Source organism: Erinaceus europaeus, chromosome 10 (assembly GCF_950295315.1).
Source record: "Erinaceus europaeus chromosome 10, mEriEur2.1, whole genome shotgun sequence".
Lineage (NCBI taxonomy): Eukaryota > Metazoa > Chordata > Mammalia > Eulipotyphla > Erinaceidae > Erinaceus > Erinaceus europaeus.
The window spans coordinates 72,067,012-72,087,473 of record NC_080171.1 but is presented as its reverse complement, the minus strand read 5'-3'; the positions used below and the strand labels follow the sequence as shown (position 1 = coordinate 72,087,473).

General features: G+C 40.8%; 2 protein-coding genes across 3 annotated transcripts in view; both read left to right on the top strand.

Moving 5' to 3' along the window:
- The window catches only part of ZNG1A (Zn regulated GTPase metalloprotein activator 1A), a 50,027-nt gene extending 42,050 nt beyond the window's left edge, over positions 1–7,977 (top strand). For both annotated transcript variants that reach the window (XM_060199757.1, XM_060199756.1), the window contains 5 exons: positions 1,383–1,434; positions 5,724–5,792; positions 5,887–5,952; positions 6,704–6,833; positions 7,663–7,977. In XM_060199757.1, coding sequence (XP_060055740.1) covers positions 1,383–1,434; positions 5,724–5,792; positions 5,887–5,952; positions 6,704–6,833; positions 7,663–7,769 — 424 coding nt within the window. In that variant the 3' untranslated portion in view covers positions 7,770–7,977. The remainder of the gene's footprint in view (positions 1–1,382; positions 1,435–5,723; positions 5,793–5,886; positions 5,953–6,703; positions 6,834–7,662) is intronic.
- A 6,397-nt stretch (positions 7,978–14,374) lies between these two features.
- LOC103118259 (forkhead box protein D4-like 1) lies at positions 14,375–18,804 on the top strand. The gene is made up of 2 exons (XM_060200786.1): positions 14,375–14,378; positions 16,448–18,804. The coding sequence occupies exons 1-2, from the start codon at positions 14,375–14,377 to the stop codon at positions 17,959–17,961; spliced, it is 1,518 nt and encodes a 505-aa protein (XP_060056769.1). The 3' UTR covers positions 17,962–18,804.
- The last annotated feature ends 1,658 nt before the right edge of the window (positions 18,805–20,462 follow it).

The following is a 20,462-nucleotide window of genomic DNA, read 5'->3' as shown; positions in this document are numbered from 1 at the left end:
TAAATATGCTTTTGTGCTTTCCTCCTGCTAATGTGTTTTTATGTTGCTATAATTTTCAAACCTAGCCACCACTCTAACCAAGGCCTTTGTATAATTTTCATTGTGCTCAGTTCTAAACAGGAGAGCCTTTCCTGAACTGCCAGCTGGGAAGGTTTTAATTTGACACTTCGCCTGCTAAGACCCCCCCAGTGAGACTCATTTCTTCCAACAGTTCCTATAAGCCTTTTCTCTTTCCTAAACTTGGTGTTACTAATTTACCCCTCACTGTTCATCAAGGCAAAACATCTGCAAGGGTTTAAGTCCTTTTCCTCTTTCCAGCCTGCCCCCACCATTGTCTGAGTATATGTTACATTTGTCACGGTTCTAATTTGTTATGCCATATTGATGTTGTTGCTCTTTTCATATTAGAAGAATGCACTTCGTAGGATTCTGACTTTTTGTTTTTTCCTGATCCCATCCCACATAACAGACTGTATAGAAGATTTATGTGTATGGAGTCTAATTTTTAATAAGTATCAGTAGATTGTACAAGGGAAAACAATGATAAAAGACAACTTAACCTTCTAACTAAGTTTGAGTAACAGTGCTGTTTTCATATTAGGACGCATATGGAGAGGAAGAATAAACTGGAATTTTGAGCAAGAGTAAAATGTGTATTATCTAGGCTTTTGTTAGATGCATTATAATAAAGAGAACAAATTGCTACATCTTTCACTACATTGTGTATATGTCTGTGAATGTGTGCATTTTAAAAAAAGTTAACAAAATAATCTGCCAGGTTTTTTTGTTTGTTTGTTTGTTTGTTTTACTTTTGCCTCCAGGGTTATTGCTGGGGCTTTGGCCTGCACTGCTCCTGGAGGTCATTTTTTTCCATTTTATTGTCATTGTTGTTGTTATTTATTTATTGCCTCCAGGGTTATTGCCAGGGCCCGGGCAGGAATCCACAGCTCCTAGAGGCCATTTTTTCCCTTTTGTTACCCTGGTTGTTTTTTACCATTGTTGTGCTTATTATTATTGTTGTTGTTATTGATGTCATTATTGTTGGATAGGACAGAGAGAAATGGAGAGAGGAGGGGAAGACAGAGGGGGAGAGAAAGATAAATACCTGCAGACCTGCTTCACTGCCTGTGAAGCGACTCTTGAAAACCGGGATCCTTAAGCTAGTTCTTGCACTTCACACCATGTGCACTTAACCCACTGTGCTACCATCTGGCCCCCTGTCAGCTTTTTTTTTTATTATTAGGTTATATGAATAACATAAAATTGAAATTGTTGACTGTTAATAGATAACGGCAGAAAATCTCTTATTTTGCTTTGTATCTAAGTAATATAGTTCAGTCAGACATCTATTAATCTCTGAATTTGTGATCACTTATTTTTAGTTTGCAGGAAAAACTTCAATATGTACCAACAATACAACCTCACCTTGATAAGGTAAAAAAAAAAAAAAAATTAAATGTTTCTGGTAGCAGCAACAAATGTTAGAGAGATTGTGGGGACAAAGGAACCTTCCTGCACTGCTGGTGGGGATGTAAATTAGTCTACACCCCATGGAGAGCAGTCTGGAGAACTCTCAGAAAGCTAGAAGTGGACCTTCCCTATGACCCTGCAATTCCTCTCCTGAGGATATATCCAAAGAACCAAACATAATCATCCAAAAAGATTTGTGTACACCTATGTTCATAGCAGCACAATTTGTAATAGCCAAAACCTGTGAGCAGTCCAGGTGTCCAACAATAGATGAGTGGCTGAATAAGTTGTGGTCTGTATACACAATGGAATACTACTCAAGTGTTAAAAATAGTGAATTCACCTTCTTCATCTCATCTTAGATGAAGCTTGAAGAAATCATGTTAAGTGAGATATGTCAGAAATAAAAGGAAGAATATGGGATGATCTCACTCAGAAGTTGAAAAACAAGATCAGAAGGGAAAACACAAATCAGAACTTGGACTAGAGTTGGTGTACCAAAGTAATAATAAAATAATAAAAATCTCTGGGTTGGGGGGAGAATTCAAGTCCTGGAACATGATATCAGAGGAGGACCTAGTAAGGGTTGAATGGAAGAGTGGAAAACTTTAGAAATTTCTGTTACACATGTACAAACTATTGTATTTTACTGTTGACTATAAACCATTAATCACCCAAAAAAGAAATTTTAAAAAATGTTTCTAAACATCTATTTAAGGGAATTGGTTTTATTTAGAATTCTTCCTCATAAATGTAGAAAACTGATAGTTTTATAATTTGTATTCGTCAAAGGTCATCTTATCTATCTTCTTAATGCATAATAGGAAATCATGAACTGAAGTTAAATAAGATCTCAGGAAATCATGTTTTCTAGTATTTCCATTCTATACTCATTCTATTCTATGGATTATTCATTTGACCAGCTTCCTAATTGGATTATTGCTGGAAAACAGCCCAGGGGCTCCAAATGCAGTCTGTTTTTAACTATATTGAACTACTAGGGAATTTTTATCAATGACTTACTGAAGTACATATATAGAGAGATGGGACAGAAGGAAATTGATAGAGAAGGGGAAAGCACTACTTCACCATTTCAAAAGTTGGTAACATGCATTTAAATAAAATGATGTTTCCCTCCTAAAAAAAGCACTACAGATACCGCAAAATCCACATATAAATGTAGTACATCACATTAAAATACATAGCAAAGCACTGCCAGACAAAACAACATTCTGTAACTTTCAAAAAGCAGTGATTCGGTTCTCAAGAATCTTACAGCTTATTTTATTCAATGTGAATAAAATGTGAAGTATCCTAACATTTCAGTATAGGACTCTACAGTGTCCTATTGCTTTATTCTAATAACTTAAATATCAAGAATGATATTTACTATTAGTTGATTAGAGCTATGACTTATTTCTGTCTTTCATTACTTTATAGTATTCATTAATGTGTGTGTGTGAGAGAGAGATTGAGAGAGAACACCAGTGCATCACTTTGACACAAGGGTTGCAGCTATTATCTTTGGGCCCTCATGCTTGAGAGGTCTCACCTCTTGGGCCTATGATTTCATTTTTTTTTTAAGAGTAAAGGTCATGCCAGTGTGAGATTAAAGGGGGGAAAGTCTTTAAATATTAAGACAATGCATTGTGGGGCTAAAAGAACGAGGTATATATATTTTGAACGCTATTTTTTTTCTATACCAATTTCCTCTTTCCACATCAGACAAGCCATAAAAAAAGGATATGAATGAAAGATTATGAAAGCCATATATTCTTAGTGTAAAGATGAAGATCAAAACTGATAATATCTAGATAGCTCAATCAATAAAGCATGCATTGATTGCTACTTGGCTCTTTTCAGCTACTGTCACACCTTCCAAATCCAGATCTTACTCAGAGAATGTGAATAAGAAACTCATGAAAAATAGAGAACTTAAATGTTATTCAGGAATAAAACCATAATATTTCTCCTCTCTTGGCCCCTCTCCCCCAGGCCCTTGGCAGCCACTATTCAGTATTTTCATCTCTAAGTCTGGGTGTGTAGAAACATCATGTAAGGGGGCTGGGTGGTGGGACACACAGTTGAGTGCACATGTTACCATGCTTAAGAACCCAGATTCAAGCCCCTGGTCCCCACCTGCAGGTGGCAAGCTTTAGAAGAGGTGAAACAGTGCTGCACATGTCTCTTTTCCTTCCCTATCTCCCCTCCCCTCTCAATTTCTTTATGCCCTGTTCAATTAATATATATATATGGATTCAAAGAAACTCCATGTGAGTGGAACCATGCCATTACTTGCCTACACATTCATCCATAGTATACCATGTGACAGAATTTTCTTTCAGTTGAAATAATACTACATAAGAGTAAATAAGTTTAAGTGTATACTAAAATCAACATGTGTATAAATCTTACACTTTTTTTTTTTTTTTTTTTGCTCCTTGGAGTAGATAGTGAAAGATCTATCAAGATTGGGATATGAAATACATTTCTGAGTCTTTTTTTTTTTTTTTTTTTTTTTTTTTTAGCAGAGCACTTATAATCACCTCTGGCTTATGGTGGTGTAGGGGATTGAACCTACTGCAGTAGATTTTTCCTCTTTCAGTTTTAGATACTGAGGGGGAGAGGAGAAGTAGAGACACAACAACAACACTCCACTATTCATAGTGCATCCCTCATTGTCCATGTGTGGGACTCTCATGTGGTGGCAAGGGCTTGAACCCAGGTCCTTGTACATGGTAAAGTATATCCACTCTACTGGGTGAACTATCTCCCACCCCCTGCATCAGCATTCTATAAATAACATATAACCTTCTAAACTAAAGATGACATTATACTGTCACTCTCATCTTAGAACTCTTCTCTTCTTGACACATGTGTAGTCAGTAATTTTTTTTTAATATTTATTTTATTTATTCCCTTTTGTTGCCCTTGTTGTTTTATTGTTGTAGTTATTATTGTTGTTGTCGTTGTTGGATAGGACAGAGAGAAATGGAGAGAGGAGGGGAAGACAGAAAGGAGGAGAGAAAGACAGACACCTGCAGACCTGCTTCACTGCCTGTGAAGTGACTCCCCTGCAGGTGGGGAGCCGGGGTTCGAACCGGGATCCTTATGCGGTCCTTGTGCTTTATGCCACCTGCGCTTAACCCGCTGCACTACAGCCCGACTCCTGTGTAGTCAATAATTTAACATGCCTTTTAATTTTTCCAAGAGAACAGAATTATACTTTTGCTTATAAGTTTTACTCCCTGTTCTGGTTAATTCCTTTTTTGAGCCTCTTTTACTTAATGTATGAGATGAAACTAGTTCTTTTGTTCCACAGGACTGTAGGCATAAGCAAAAGAAAAGCTTAAAAGTGCCCTTTTTTGTATCTAGTTAATATAACTGTTTAGTATTGAGAATATTGGAGAGGATGAGTGAGGATATCAAAACCTGTGTACTAATTAATCAGTTTTTTTCCCCTAAATATATTTATTGTATAGAGACAGCCAGAAGTTGAGAGAGAAGGGGATGATAGAGAGGGAGAGAGACAGAAAGAAAGTCACCTGCAGCACTGTTTCAGCACTTTCAATGCAGTTTTGTTTTGTTTTGCCTCCAGGTTATTACTGAGGCTTGGTGCCTGCTACAGATCCTCTGCTCCTGGAGGCCATTTTTTCCCATTTTGTTGCCCTTGTTGTAGCTATTGTTATTGTTGCCATTGATGTTGTTGTTGGATAGGACAGAGAGAAATCGAGAGAAGAGGGGAGACAGGGAGAGAAAGATAGACACTTGCAGACCTGCTTCACCGCTTGTGAAGCAACTCCCCTGTAGGTGGGGAGCTTGGGGCTCTATCAAGGATCCTTACGCTGGTCCTTGTGCTTTGTGCCATGTGTGCTTAACCCATTGAGCTACCACCAGACCCTCCTTCACCACTTTCAAAGCTTTCCCCCTGCAGGTGGGGAATGGGGGCTAGAACTCTCGTCCTTGGGCATTGTAATGTATGCTCAACCAGGTGCGCCACAACCCAACCCCATTAATCAGTTTCTCTATGTAAAATACTAAACCACTGATCAACTTCACAAAATCAGGAAAATGGAATTGCTAATAACTAAAAAATCTGCAACTATAGTGAAGTAGATACACTTAATATATATTGCTAGGCAACAAAAATTTCCACGAATGTATTCCTTTTCATTCTAAAACTTGTGATTTTTTAAAAAATATATTGGCATTAATATAAAAAGTCACTATTGATTATCTTTCTTCATTTGCAGAGTATTGTTACAGTTACATTTGAAGCACCAGGAAATGCAAAGGAAGAAAATCTAAATGTATTTATTCAGGTGAATGCAGTTTTCAATTAATTTATTGCCTGTTTTTGTTACATCGATGTGGCTATGAGAGGTTGCTTTTATTAAAACATGTCACTTGATGCAGAATCTTCTGTGGGAAAAGAATGTGAAGAACAAAGATGATTACTGCATGGAAGTCATAAGACTAAAGGTACCATGTATAGTTTTGTGTATTTCAGCAAAGTCCCCTTTTCACTGTTACATAAAACCATATTTGGGAATGTTTTGCAGATACGTATCACGGTGAGATGAGAAATTTTACCCATGTGTCAACACGTGTACTTACTGTAAACCATTAACCCTCAAATAAAATGATAAAAATAAATAAAATTGAAAATAATTTGGTTTGAAACAGTATATAGACTTTATCTGTTTTCATAGTTGTTCTGTATTTTCATTGCTGGAAAGCAGCTCTGGAAGTCACTGCATACATAAGATGTGATTCATTTGCACGGCTTCACTTAGAGCGTCACAGAGTACACTATATATCCATCCCTGACACCACATAGAAAGATGACAAATGATGAGTAATTATCTAATTGTTGTAGACTGAATACATCATGGTTTTCCTATTTTTACTAAATAGGAGGTCAACATATCTGTGTTCAGGTTGTGAGAGAAAAAGCATTTCAAGCAGCCTGTGTGCTTTGAAATATTGCCCCAGCTACAAAGATGCACATGCACATACAGACACACAATCCTCTTTTATTATTGAGAGAGGGAGATGTGAGAGTACACTACTCAGTTATTTCTACTATTGTCATTTCTGTTGATATGCACTGCCAGGGATGAAACCCAGGGTTTCGTGGATGTCTAGTATATGCTATACCTCTGAGTCACCTCTCCATTCTGAGTTTTTACTTTTAAATTTGAACTGAATCTGATTTTTCCCTTCTGAGTAGGGACTGGTATCAATCAAAGACAAACCACAGCAAGTTATTGTCCAAGGTGTCCATGAGCTCTATGATCTGGAGGAGACCCCTGTGAGCTGGAAAGATGACACTGAGAGGACAAATCGATTGGTTCTTATTGGTAAGTGACTGGTAGATTTCTAAAGCAAGGTAGAAAAGATATGTTTGAAGGAGTTATGATGTGCCACTTGGTTAATATATTAAACAATCAGAATCTCATATGTATGCCCAAGCAAGCTGAATGTATTCCTCTTAATTATGTCATCACATTCATTTGTAAGGACTCTGGCCTTTCACTTTTTAGTTAATTAATTAATTAATTTTTATTAGATAAAGACAGAAAATGAGAAGGGAGGGGGGAGATGGGGAAAGAGACAGAGAGACACCTACAGCCCTACTTCGCTACTCGTGAAGCTTTCCCCCTGCAGGTGGGGACCAGGGGCTTGAACCTGGGTCCTTGAGCACTGTAATGTATACACTTAACTAGATGTGCCACTACCTGTCCTAGCCTCGCACTTTTTAATTTTAGGAAAGTGACTAATTCTAAAAAGTACTAATTTGGTTTTAAAGAACTTAACTAGAGGGGCTAGGTGGTGGGACACCTGGTTGAACGCACATGTAACAATGTGCAAGGACCCAGGCTCAAACCCCTGGTCCCTACTTGGAGGGGGAAAGCATTTCAAGTGGTGAAGCAATGCTGCGGGTGTCTCTCTGCCTCTCTCCCTCTCGATCTCCCCCTTCCCTCTTGATTTCTGGCTGTCTCTATCAGATAAATAAAGATTGAAAAAAAAAAACTTTAAAAAAAAAAAGAACTAGAAAAGTTCAGGAAGGACTCATGCAGTTACTATTGTTTCTGTAAATTTCTAAAGGTCACCAAGCACTTAATGATCTGGGACACTGTGTCATTTTAATTTCAGTTTAATCACACTTTTTTTTTTTTCTGTTTGCAGGCAGGTATTTAGATAAGGATATCCTCAAACAACTATTTATTGCGACTGTGACAGAAACAGAAAAACAGTGGACAACACATTTCAAAGAAGATCAAGTTTTTACATGACACTAGGAGCAATTCTTATTAAAAGAATCAGAATTAGAATTTGGGTTAATTTTTCTACTGGGTGTACTTCAAGCATCTATTTTCTGTCGTATTTCTGTTACGTATTTTATTGTGCTTTGAAATATTTTATAGACTACATAAAATGTAGTAAATCAATATTGTAAAAACAGTTGACAGTTGTATATTAAAATATATCCTCTGAAGAATATATGCATATATGTTTTGTTGTTACTGATAGGTATTTCACCAAAAAAAAAACCTTTTAGACCCACCTGCAGGGAAGAAGCTTCACGAATGGTGAAACAGTGCTACAGGTGTTTCTCTGTCCCTCCTTCTGAGTCTCCCCTACCCCTCTCAAATTCTCTTTGCCTTATCAAAAAAGAAAGAGAAAGACAGAGAAGGAGGTTGAAGGGGGAGGGGTGAAGTGGCTGCTCCTGCAGGCACCAAGCCTCAGTGATAACCTGGTGACAATTAAAAAAAAAAACAAAAAACTTTTAGAATTGACTTTGGAGTTTACATATGCTGAATTTCTCACTCAGGGGAGTTACCTATAATAATTACGATGAAACTTATTTCAGCATTGCCAGTTTTCCTTAGAACTTGAGCTAATTGCATAGATAAAATGTTGTTATTAACAAAAAGTTTTAGAAACAAGTCTGTCACTATTTTATTATATGTTATTCAGTGAAATAAAGAGTTTGTTGTGGCAAGGACTTCTAAGTGGAAGAAATCTGTCAAATTAATTAAAACCACCTTTTTGTTCTTAGTCAATTATGAGGATTTTTGGTTGTCAGTATAATGAAGATTTCATCATTCACTTTGTAATATATTCAGAAGATCAAGATTATAGAGCTTTTAGTTAAAAGTAGACTTCTGTGGGGCCAAGTGGTGGCACACCCAGATGAGTGCACATATTACCATGTGCATGGTTCCAGTTTCAAGCTCCCAGTCCCACAAGGACTGGCTAAGGATCCAGGTTCGTGCTCCGGCTCCTCACCTGCAGGGGAGTCACTTCACAGAGGTGAAGCAGGTCTGCAGGTGTCTGTCTTTCTTTCCTCTCTGTCTTCCCCTCCTCTCTCCATTTCTCTCTTTCTTATCCAACAACAATGACATCAATAACCACAGCAATGTTAAACAAGGGCAACAAAAAGGAAAATAAATAAAAAATAATAATAAAAAATACCGAGTAACACCTTTTGCCTGGGGAAAATGTGTCTGGGTACACCTGAGATTACTCATTAATAATTGTGGGAGAAACATCTGAAGTGATATTAATTACGCTCTCAAAAATTCATCATTTGGGGGCCAGGCAGTAGCAGCGGGTTAAGTGCAGATGGCGTGAAGTGCACAGACTGTGTAAGGACCCCGTTTTGAGCCCCTGGCTCCCCACCTGCAAGGGGATTGTTTCACAAGCAGTAAAGCAGGTCTGCAGGTATCGCCCCTTTTTTAAAAAAATATTTATTTATTTATTTATTATTGGATAGATACAGAAAGAGATTGTGAGAGAAGGGGGTGATACAGAGAGGGATAGACAGACACCTGCAGTCTTGCTTCACCGCTCATGAATGCAGATGGGGACCAAGGACTTAAACCTGCGTCCTTGTGCACTGTAATGTGTGCTTAACCAGGGGCACCACCACCTGGCCCCTCCCCATCTTCCCTACCTCTCTCAATTTCTGCCCTATCTAACAACAACAGCAATAACAATAATAACAAGGGTAACAAAAATGGGGGGGAATGGCCTCCAGGAGCAGTGGATTTGTAGTGCTGGCACTGATCTCTTGTGATAACCCTGGAGGCAAAAAAAAAAATCATTTTAAATCCCAGAAATACCTTTTCCCTTTATAACATTTTTATCTTTATATCTCCTTATTATATAAGAAGGCATTGGTAATGTCAAATGCAAGCACTGCAGGTGAAATCAGTTTCTCTGACCTTTCTCTTTCAATTACTGTCACTTGTTAGAGGTAAGCACTATTGCCAGTCTAATATCTATCCTTTTAAACATTTCATGCACACATACATTATGGTTTACATAGTCTCCTAGATTATTATAGTCATAGTTTAAGTTGTTTCTTCAGGAACTTAAAAACTTACCATAAACATCCTCAAGGAAAGGGCTTATTTTTTAATATTTCTGTGTTCAATAAAGTGCCATTCTTTATATATTGTAATGTGATTTGCCTTTAAAAAAAAAACTGTTAGTTGTAAGTCCTTCTTTGGCAATGCAAATAAATACGTTTTACTCTTTAGCTATTGTGTAAAAATAAAGAGAGGGTTCTTTTTTGCTGCATCTACTGTGAGAATGAAGAGCATCCTCATAGCAACCAGACTGTCTCTTTCGGAGAATGTGGACATCTCTCTGGAGGGGTGCAGAGTCATCCTGAAGGGCCCAGAGGCACCCTGCAGAAAGAATTCAACCACAATATTACAGAGCTCATTCTACTCAGAAAGAAAAAAAAAAGCAGCTCTGAGTTGACAAATGGTAGGGAAATCAAAAGGAACTGGCTACTGTTTGCACCATCTGCAGTCATATACAGAACTTGATCACTGGGTTTCTGATACAGAATGAGGTTATATGTATATGCTCACATCCCTATCAATATTTTAATTATTTTTTATTATCTTTATTTACTGGATAGAGATAGCCAGAAATTGAGAGGAAGGGGGAATTAGAGAAGGAGAGAAAAGGCACCTGCAGCACTGCTTCACCACTCATGAAGTTTTTCCCCCTGTAGGTGGAGACCAGGGGCTTGAACCAGGGTCCTTGCACATGGTAACATGCACTTAATCAGGTATGCCACCACACACCCCACACACCCCATCAATGTTGTTATTCAGGAGAATGGGTCTCTTTTTGAAATCAGAAATTTCTTGGGCAAAAAAATACATAGGCAGTGTTCAAATGAGGTCAGGTGTTGCTTGCTCAGTATATCAAGCCCAGAAAGATGAATTAATTCTTGAAGGGAATGACATCGAATTTGTATCAGATTCAGCTGCATTGATTCAACAAACTATAACTGTTAAAAAACAGATATCCAGAAATTTTTGGATGGCATCTTATGTTTCCGAAAAAGGAACAGTTGAACAGGATGATGAATAGTCTTTAAGTTGTCCAGACGTATGAGCAACAAAATAATGGAATGATATATCAGACTTACTTGTGATAACTTAAAGATGCAATAAAAGCCATTACTGATTTGGAACTTAAAAAATACAGAGATTTGGGCGGTGGCACAGCAGGTTAAGTGCAGGTGGCACAAAGTACAAGGACTGGCAGAAGGATCCCGGTTGGAGCCCTCGGTTTGAGTCCCTGGCTCCAGGGGAGTTGCTTCACAGGTGGTGAAGCAGGTCTGCAGGTGTCTGTCTTTCTCTCCCCCTCTCTGTCTTCCCCTCTTCTCTCCATTTCTCTCTGTCCTATCCAACAACAAACGACATCAACAATAACAATAATAACCACAACAAGGCTACAACAACAAGGGCAACAAAAGGGGGAGGCCTCCAGGAGCAATGGATTCATGGTGTAGGCACTGAGCCCCAGCAATAACCCTGGAGGGAAAAAAAAAAAAAAAAAGCATATAGAGGGTGGAGGGTAGATAGCATAATAGTTATACTAAAAAAAGAAATTCTAATGTCTAAGGCTCCAAAGTCACAGGTTCAATCCCCTGCACCACCATAAGCCAGCGCTGAGCAGTGCTCTGGTAAAAAAAAAAAAACAAAAAAACAAAAAAAACAAAGCAGTGTTGTATACATTCATCTCCACATACTAACTAGAATTGAAACTGCATATGACAGATAAAGGCCAGATTCTCTTACTGCTTATGCTTATCTATAAAAGAAAGGAGGTAGCTCTCAGCAAGCTAATAAAAATAAGGACTGATACTAGTCTGAATGTTCATGAAAAACCAAATTCAACTGGAAAAGAAATTTTTTTTTTTTTTAGAATGCCCATTATGCAGTAAGTGCTGTGTTAAATGTTTGCAGGAACTACCAAGAAAAACTTTTGGTTTCTAAAGCAACACTAAAGGATCCATAAGGTGGTATAATAATTTCTCTTTTGAGGGGGAGGTTAAAGGTTTATAGTACAGTAGTTTGCACATGGGTACAATTTCTCATCTCACCAAGATAGGTGTCTGTAAAACACTCTCCCAAATTAGGTCCATCTTTGGGTACCAGGACCTGAGAACCTCCCACCCCCAAGCCTCTCTCTGCCCTCTTTCCCCCCAAGTTCTTTGCTTTGGTGAAATACACTAAGCCAGTCCATGGTTTACTTTATGTCTCTACTTTCTGTTCCATGAGGATATTTCTGCCTATGAGTGAAATATTCTAGATTAATCCTCTTTCTGACATCTCACTTAACAATTCTCTCTCTCTCTCTCTCTCTCTCTCTCTCTCTGTGTGTGTGTGTGTGTGTGTGTGTGTGTGTGTGTGTGTTTAATAGTAGGTTACAAGATATATAAGGTCATGGAATATAGTACTACACTACACCCACCACCAAAGTTCTGTATCCGCACCCTCCCACCTCCCAAAGATAGCCACCATAGTTCTCACAAGTCTTAGAAACAGTTTGCTTATTTCTGGTTTTTTGTTTGTTTTTTCAGGTTCATGTGTATCTGATCTCTAGATACCACCTATGAATGAAACCCTCTGGTAATTGTCTTTCATTTCTTTATTTATTTAACTAAGCATAGCCACCTCCAGTTCTATCCATCTTGTCCTAAATGACACAATATCATATTTTTGGATTGCAGAGCTGTATTTCATAGACTATATATTCCATATCGTCTTTAGCCAGTTGTCTGTTGATGGACATTTAGGCTGCTTCAACTCTTTGACTGCTGTGAATAACGTAGATACCAACATAGGGAGGGTTTATGTATCCCTTTGAATTAATGTTTTTATGTCCTTTGGATATGTATCTAAGAATGCTATTGTTGTATCTTGAGATAATTCTAATTTTATTTGTTGAAGGACTCTCCGTACAGTCTTCTAAAGGGGCTGTGCCAGTTTGTGCATTTCTACCAGCAGACACTGCCTTGTTTTTACTTGATGTTTTGTATGGGATTATTGAGATACAATCTATATAACATTTACTCTTTAAAGTACATAGCTCATTGTTTCAGTATATTCATAGTCAGTTACTACCACTAATGCCAGGATGTTTTTATCACTCCTCAAAGAAGTCCTACCCATTAACGGTTACTCCCCATTTCCTCTACCTCCTAGCTTACAGCAACCTTTACTCTACTTTTTTTTTTATCTTTTATAAATAGATAAAATAGAGACAGCCAGAAGTTGAGAGGGAAGGGGGTGAGAGAGACAGACAGACACCTGCAGCAGTACTTCACCACTTGCAAAGCTTTCCCCCTGGACATTGCCAGGGGGTATCAGGGACTCAGAACAGGGTCCTTGCACATTGTAACATACACTTAACCAGGTGAGCCACCACCCGGGCCCACTACTCTCATTGTTGTAGATTTGCCTACTTGGATTTCTTTTATTTAACATACATTCAACATTCATTCATGTTGTAGCATGTAACCATACTTAGCTCCTTTTTTTATGGTTGAGTAATCAACTATCAATAGTAGAACAATAGGTGCTTAACCAGATATGCTTAACCACCTCCCAGCCGCACTATCAACAGTAGAAGCCACATTTTGTTATTCACTCCTCAATTGATAAGACTTCTGAATTTCTTTTTTGATCTGTAAGTCCTTTTATTCCCTTGCATTAATTTTTGTAATGGATTTGCAAGAAAGAGAGAGAGACCTGAACAGAGCAGATAGTAGTAGAGAATTCTCAATTTTCCTATCTTCTCATCTAAAATAGCATAATAGTTTATTCAGGTAGCCTTGTCTTTACCTGATACATTTCTGTTCCAGGCTTTCATCCAGAACACCACATTACATTTAGTAGTCAGGATTCCCTAGAGTCCTATTAACTGTAAGTATCTAATCTTAGACTTTCCTTGTTTCGGTGACATTCTTATGTCATTCAGTTTTGAGGTGTACATAAGGCAAGTATCTCTCTTAGAATTGATTTTATATTTTTATAAAAATTATTTTTTATTTTTATTAAAAGTATTATCTTTATTTATTGGATAGAGACAGCCAGAAATCGAGAGGGAAGGGGGAGACAGAGAAGGAGAGAGACAGAGTGACATTTTCATCCCTACTTCACCACTTGTGAAGCTTTCCCCCTGCAGGTGGGATCCAGGGGCTTGAAGCTGGGTCTTCGTGCACTGTAGCATGTGCACTTAACCAGGTGCGCCACCACCAGGCCCTAATTTTTTGTTTTTATCATATGATACTGGGGCACAGAGAAAGAAGGCCACACTGTGCCCTTTTTTATGGCACTGTATCAAGGGTGCATACTCTGAAAATGTTGATATGGACCCTAATAACCTGGCTATGTGTTGTGACATCCTCTCTCCACTGTGACACCCATGCTGTACTCTGGGAGAGAGCCTCTATTTGCTGTTCACAGTCAAGGAGTGGTAAATTAAGTTGCTTGGCAAAGTATCACATTTTTTTTTTAATCCTACAAGGAAACTTTGCCTCTTTTCTCTGATTTATTAATCTACTCTTTTTTTTTTTACCAGTATGGGTATGTAAATATTTTATACTTTGAGTTAAAATCCATGCTGTGTAATTTTTGTTGCTTACATTATCACAGCTCTGGCCACTGGAAACTCTTGAGTTGCCAATAGTTCCCCCCCCCCCCCAGGGCTTTTATTTAAGTTTCTATTTCTCTTTTCATTTTCAAATATCCCAAATCCCCATGGTAGTTTACTCTAGGAAAACTAGCAATACTCCCTTTCCCAGGTAATTTCTCTGCTACTTGGAGAAATACCCTTCATCTGCAGGGGGGCTCAGGGGGAGATATCTGAAATCTCAGGTTGAATAAGACACCTGTTAAGGGGGCTGACAGGGAAGGTATTTGGAATCTAAGGGTGAATAAGACACCTGTTTGGATTCTCCACAGCTTAGTTTAGTAGATCACGTGTAGTAACTGCCAAATTCTGAATTCAGACCCATACTTACTGAGCGCAACACCCCCCATTATTTACCCTCCTTCAAGCTACATAAAACTGAAAAGCCTTAAAGGGTAAATACTTCAATAGCAGAGGCTGATGCTATAAACAGATTTGCAAGTAAACTGTATTATTTTATCCTGAAAATACAAGCTGGCCTGCCAGTTCTCCCTCTCTCTTTCTCTCTCACTTACTCTCTACTGGTTTCTGATTTCTCACTGAAAATTTCATTGTCATTTTGCAAATACTAATGCAAAGTGTGGCTGTGTGGCAATCAGTGTAGCCTGAGCAATATCCCTCTTATGCTTCATTTTTATCAGATGACACCTCAAAAGTTCTTTCATAATTAGGTGGGTTTTAAATGATCTACATATTGTGACTCAGTGTTTTACCATAAGGCCCCTATTTATATAATACATAAACTTATATTCTATTGTACTGCTGCTATGGCTGCTATAGTCTCTAAACCTATTTAACTGAAACCACCCTAAAGATTTAGTTACTTTCAGAGATGTCAAATAAGTTAAACAGAGCTTATTTGTCATATTGCTACTAGTGATTTAAAAGCATTGAAAGTATGGTTCCCCTTTTGCCCCAGTTTCAAGTTATATTATTTGCTATTATAATTGAAAATATTTATTGTTGGTTTTTCTGAAAAATGGAAGATGAGGAGTCTGAAAAGGGGGGAGGGTAAACTTTCACATGTTGAATGCATCCCTCCACATTATGGGTCCATTTCGTAAAAGCAAAGTTGTGTGTGTGTTAAAGATCTGTATTAATTAGTATTTGGCAAAACCTTGATCATGGACATTCATAGAAAGAAAAATATTAGCCATCACTCTAGTATATTGTTTTATGAAGCCTGTTTTAGTTACATGTTGGTATGTGAAAGGTCTTGTTGGTATATGAAATGTATTTGATATTATGGTCAATTGTTCAGAGTTCCTTCTGCTTTTTCTCCACATTCTGCCTCCACTGCTTAACGCCAGGACATTTCAGCTTCTTCTGAAAAACTAAGACAAGAACATTTTGGTGCTCTGGGGTGAGGAGTTGGAGTAACCATCCAACACCCTCTTGAGCTTGAGGATATAGTTAGAATATAAAAACTATCTCAGCTCACCGCATGAAAATGAGTGTGGTACCAACTATAGAACACAAAGACATACTTTAACTGTTTTATATTATTTAACAAGCACTATATGCACCATACATATTTTAATGGCCTACTCCCTTTTTCTCTTTTGTGGGAGAGAGCTGAATAAGGAGTTGACCGTAGACTATTAGGATCGAATTTTCGTTCTTATGTTTTTGTGTGCGGTTTTTTAAATTTATTACTTACTTACAAGATTATAAGATAGGGGTATAGTTCCACACTATTCCCACCATTCCCACCAAAGTTCTGTGCCCACTGATAACCACGATAGTTCTCCCAAGGTCTTAGAGATGGGTTGGTTAGTGTCTGTAAGTTCATGCATTTCAGATTCTCTCCATTCTCTTGCGCGGTCTGAAAAAGCGCGTTGACGTCGCCCTATTGGCTGGCTACACCTGAGGAGTGGAGTTCCTTCTAGGGTGGGTGAGTATAAAGGGGAGATGGTTCTTTTCCTGCGGGGGTGTGTTTGCTCAGCGCAACCTCCTCATTGAGTTGCATTGGACCGTTCAGAGGTCGGCGAAGAAAGTTTCCAGCGAGGGCAGAGCGCACAGGAACTCTCAGAAGCTTTAAGAATCCACCAAAGCCCGTCTTTGCAGGACAGCTCTGGAAAAGCCAAGGGAACACGCCTCCAACCCGAGCACCCCTGCAGCCTGGCACTCCCGGAACCTAGGCTGCTGCGCCCGCTCCGAACCCCGGCTACTGGCGTGAACCTCCCCACTATGCCCAGAGCCACTCCGCCGCGCAGCCTCCGGGCGTCAGACTGGGAAGACGCGGAGATGGATATTCTGGGAGAGGAGGAGGAAGACACCGCCTCCGAGGAGGAGGGGGAGGAGGGAGACCTGCAGGCGAAGGGCAGCCCGCGGCTCCCAGCGCAGCCGCTACAGCCCAGGCCGCAGGGGGTGCTGCCCCGAGGGCGCACGGTGAGCAGCAGCGACCCGGGAGGCTCCCCGGAGCTCGGCGCCTGCTTGGGGGCGCCCGGGGCTGGGCTGACCAAGCCCCCATACTCCTACATCGCGCTTATCACCATGGCCATCCTGCAGAGCCCGTGCCAGCGCCTGACGCTCAGCGCCATCTGCGCCTTCATCAGCGAGCGCTTCCCCTACTACCGCCGCCGCTTCCCAGCCTGGCAGAACAGCATCCGCCACAACCTGTCGCTCAACGACTGCTTCGTCAAGATCCCCCGCGAGCCGGGCCACCAGGGCAAGGGCAACTACTGGGGCCTGGACCCTGCCTCCCAGGACATGTTCGACAACGGCAGCTTCCTTCGCCGCCGGAAGCGCTTCAAGCGCCGGCCCCCGCCCCCGGGAGCCCAGCCACATCCCCTCTACCCCCTGCCCGCCGCGCCCCCAGCCCTGCACTGCCCCTGCCGTGGCCCCGGCCTGCTGCTCGGACCGCGGCCCGTCGGGGGCTCCAGCGCCTCGGCCGAGTCCGGGAGTCCCGGTTGCGCGCTGCTGCACCCGCACCCCCTGCGCTACCTGCTGCTCTCCGCCCTGCCCTGCGCTGGGGCGCCCACGAAGGCGCCCCTAGAGACCACTTTCGCCCTCCGGGAGCCGCAGCCAGAGCATGACTTCCCGCTTTGGGAAGGGGGGCTGGGGCGCGCGTCGCGGCTGGGAGGCTGCTGCACCTCCTTCAGCATCGACAGCATCTTGCGGGGGGTCCGAGGAGTTGGCGGCGGGGGCCCCGGGAAGTGCGCGCCCCCGACGTCCTGGGGCCTTTGCCACCTGCTCCAGCGCCCCGCGTGCCTGCCGCCTCCCCAACCCGCTTCGCCCTGGATCCGGGTTTCTGCCGCCCGGACTGTCTTGCAGTTGCAGCAGCAGCAGCAGCAGCAGCAGCAGCAGCAGCAGCAGCAGCAGCAGCACTGCATCAGCGGCTGCGCGCCCGCCAATAGGATGCCGCTGGGCCTGCACCTGTCTGCAGCTGCTGAGCTGCTGGGCCGCCAGCCCAGAGCCGAAGGCTCTAGGTTGACTTCACTAGTCAGCAGAGAAGGGACCTCTCAGGCCTTTTGATAAGCTTCCGCACCTTGCCCTGGCGCCTATCAAAGGCTGCACATGGGTGGAGACTGGAGGGCAGCGCAGCCCGATGTCCTGAGGTCCCCTCGCAGGTCCCAGAGCACCAGGGAGAGTTCAGCTGGAACCCGCTCAAGCGTGCTTCTGAAAAGCCACCGCTTTCAGTTCCTGGCAAAATATTTGCGAAGATGTAGGGGAGTGCTGGCTGAAGTAAACTTTGGACAGTATTATAAATCTCATCTTGTCTTTTCCAGGCTCCAGGAATTTTTCTGATTTGCACATTTTCCGAGGAACTGTAAATGTGAGTGGGGCGTTTTGTTCTAGGATTAAAGGAAACAACAAGACCAGAGAAAGAAAGAAAGAAAGAAAGAAAGAAAGAAGAGGAAAGACTATATTCTTGACCATTAGAAAAAAATATATATATGGAGAGAGAGAGAGAGAGAGAAAGAAGAGAGAGAAAGAAAGAAAAAATGTGCAATATAAGGCATGCCCCCTTCTTCATCCTGTAGAAACTGCACTACTATAAAGCAGAGTATAGTGCTCAGGCAGAAAGACCAATATATAACATGTTCTCCCTTCTTCATCCTGTAGAAATGACATTATTCCCAAATACAAAATGTTACATGTCTTGATCAATGTGTAATCGGAGTAGAATTTTAATTTCACGTGAAGAAATGTAAAAATTAAAACTAGCTGTATAGACTAAATAAAATATTAAGTCACTATATTATTCCTCACTTCCAAAATGGGACATCTTTTAAAACTTTGTTCTTTCTTCCCAATTAAATAGCTTAGTTGGGAAGAAGAGATATTTGAAACAACCCATTTCAAGGTGGCTTAAGAACTCTGAATATCATATGCTCTTGTCAATATTTCGGTTTTATAAATAAATTTTAAAAAGAACTCTGAATATTTGAAGTTGACTTTTAAAATATGGAATTTAGTGTATAAACGTTATTAGAAAATGGAAGAAGTATAAATATATTCCCCACCATTCAAAAGGAACTGATTTTTCCTCTGAATACACTAGAGAATGATTTTGAAATCAACCTGCAGTATAACAGCCAACATTTACTCAGAGAAAAAGAGAAAACAGGATTTCTTAAGGCTATTAGAATTCTCAAAACCAGGACCCAGCACAAAGAGAAATTTAAAATGAAACATTGGAATTTCAAGTATTTATAATTTTAAAATTGCCTCTGGCAGGTGCCTGCTGACAGTTCCTAATCCCCTTCTTTAGCCTAGAAGAAACTTTGTTTGCTTCTTTGTTTGGGGGGGGGGATTAATTCCTGAAAGGACGACAGTTTGACTATTACCTGGCTTCAGGGTGGGAAAGAAGGTGGTGATACTAAACACAGAAAAACACAGAATACTCTCTCCAGAGACCTTGCGCTGTCCTGCTGCTGAATTCACATTGAAAAAGAATTGTTTCTGTTTCTGTTGATACTGTGGGCAACTCTGGAAGAAAATCCCCTGTGAGTGGGGTCTTTCACCCTCATCATCATCATCCTGGTGCTCCTCCGTCAATGACTCATTACTTCCCCATTACTTGTTTGATTTTGTTTTGTTTTCCCAGAGTGATTTACTTGATCTGTCTTTCACTGGGTTGCTGCACTCCATAATACCAAATTTCTGCACCACTTATCAACAAATCTCACCACCTTTAATTGTTAGTATTTATGACTCGGGATGCTCTGGAAAGTGTTGAGTTTAGCCCACTGTGAGCAGCCTGTGGAACTCCAGCTTTCACCTGCCAAATAGACAGCACCATTCCAGACTCTGGCACTAAGATTAGGCTGTCAAGGGCTCCAGCAGCCCTCTCTCCACCCAGCCTTCATCCACATTGTGCTTCTTAAGCTTTGCCTAGCCATGAGTTCAGTCTGTGTATCCCTTAGCACCTTAGCTTTTAAGATCCTGTAGGAAAGCTGGGGAGACTGCATAATGGTTATTCATTATTCGCTTTCATTCCTGAGGCTTCAAACTCCCAGGTTCAGTCCCTCCCAGAGCTGAGCAGTGCTCTGGTAAAACAAAGCAAACAAACCCTAAGCAGGATGGGCAAAAATAGCTCACTTAGTGCATAACTTTTTCTGGTGCACCACCCAGCTTTGGACCTGACCCTTTACTATATCAAGAAAGTCTCCTTCCTTCAAGGGCTGGGGAGACAGCATAATGGTTCTGGAAAAAGACTTATGCCTGAGGTTCTGAGGTCCCAGGTTCAATCCCCAGTCCCGCCATAAACCAGAGCTGAGCAGCTTTCTAGCTATCTCGATGAAATAAACAAAACATTTTTTTAAAAAAATCTCCCTCTCTGCTTCTCTGTCTATATCTGAAAACGTCAGTGAAACTCCTGAGGAACACCCTCCCCCCCCCCAATAAATCCATTAGGCAAATCCCGCAGATCTAGGACAACAAACTCTGAATAAAGGGGACAGAATTCGCGTGAAGAGCCAAGAGCTCCAGTTTCCGCTTCCATTATGCTTTGCCCTTTATGTGAAAAAGCC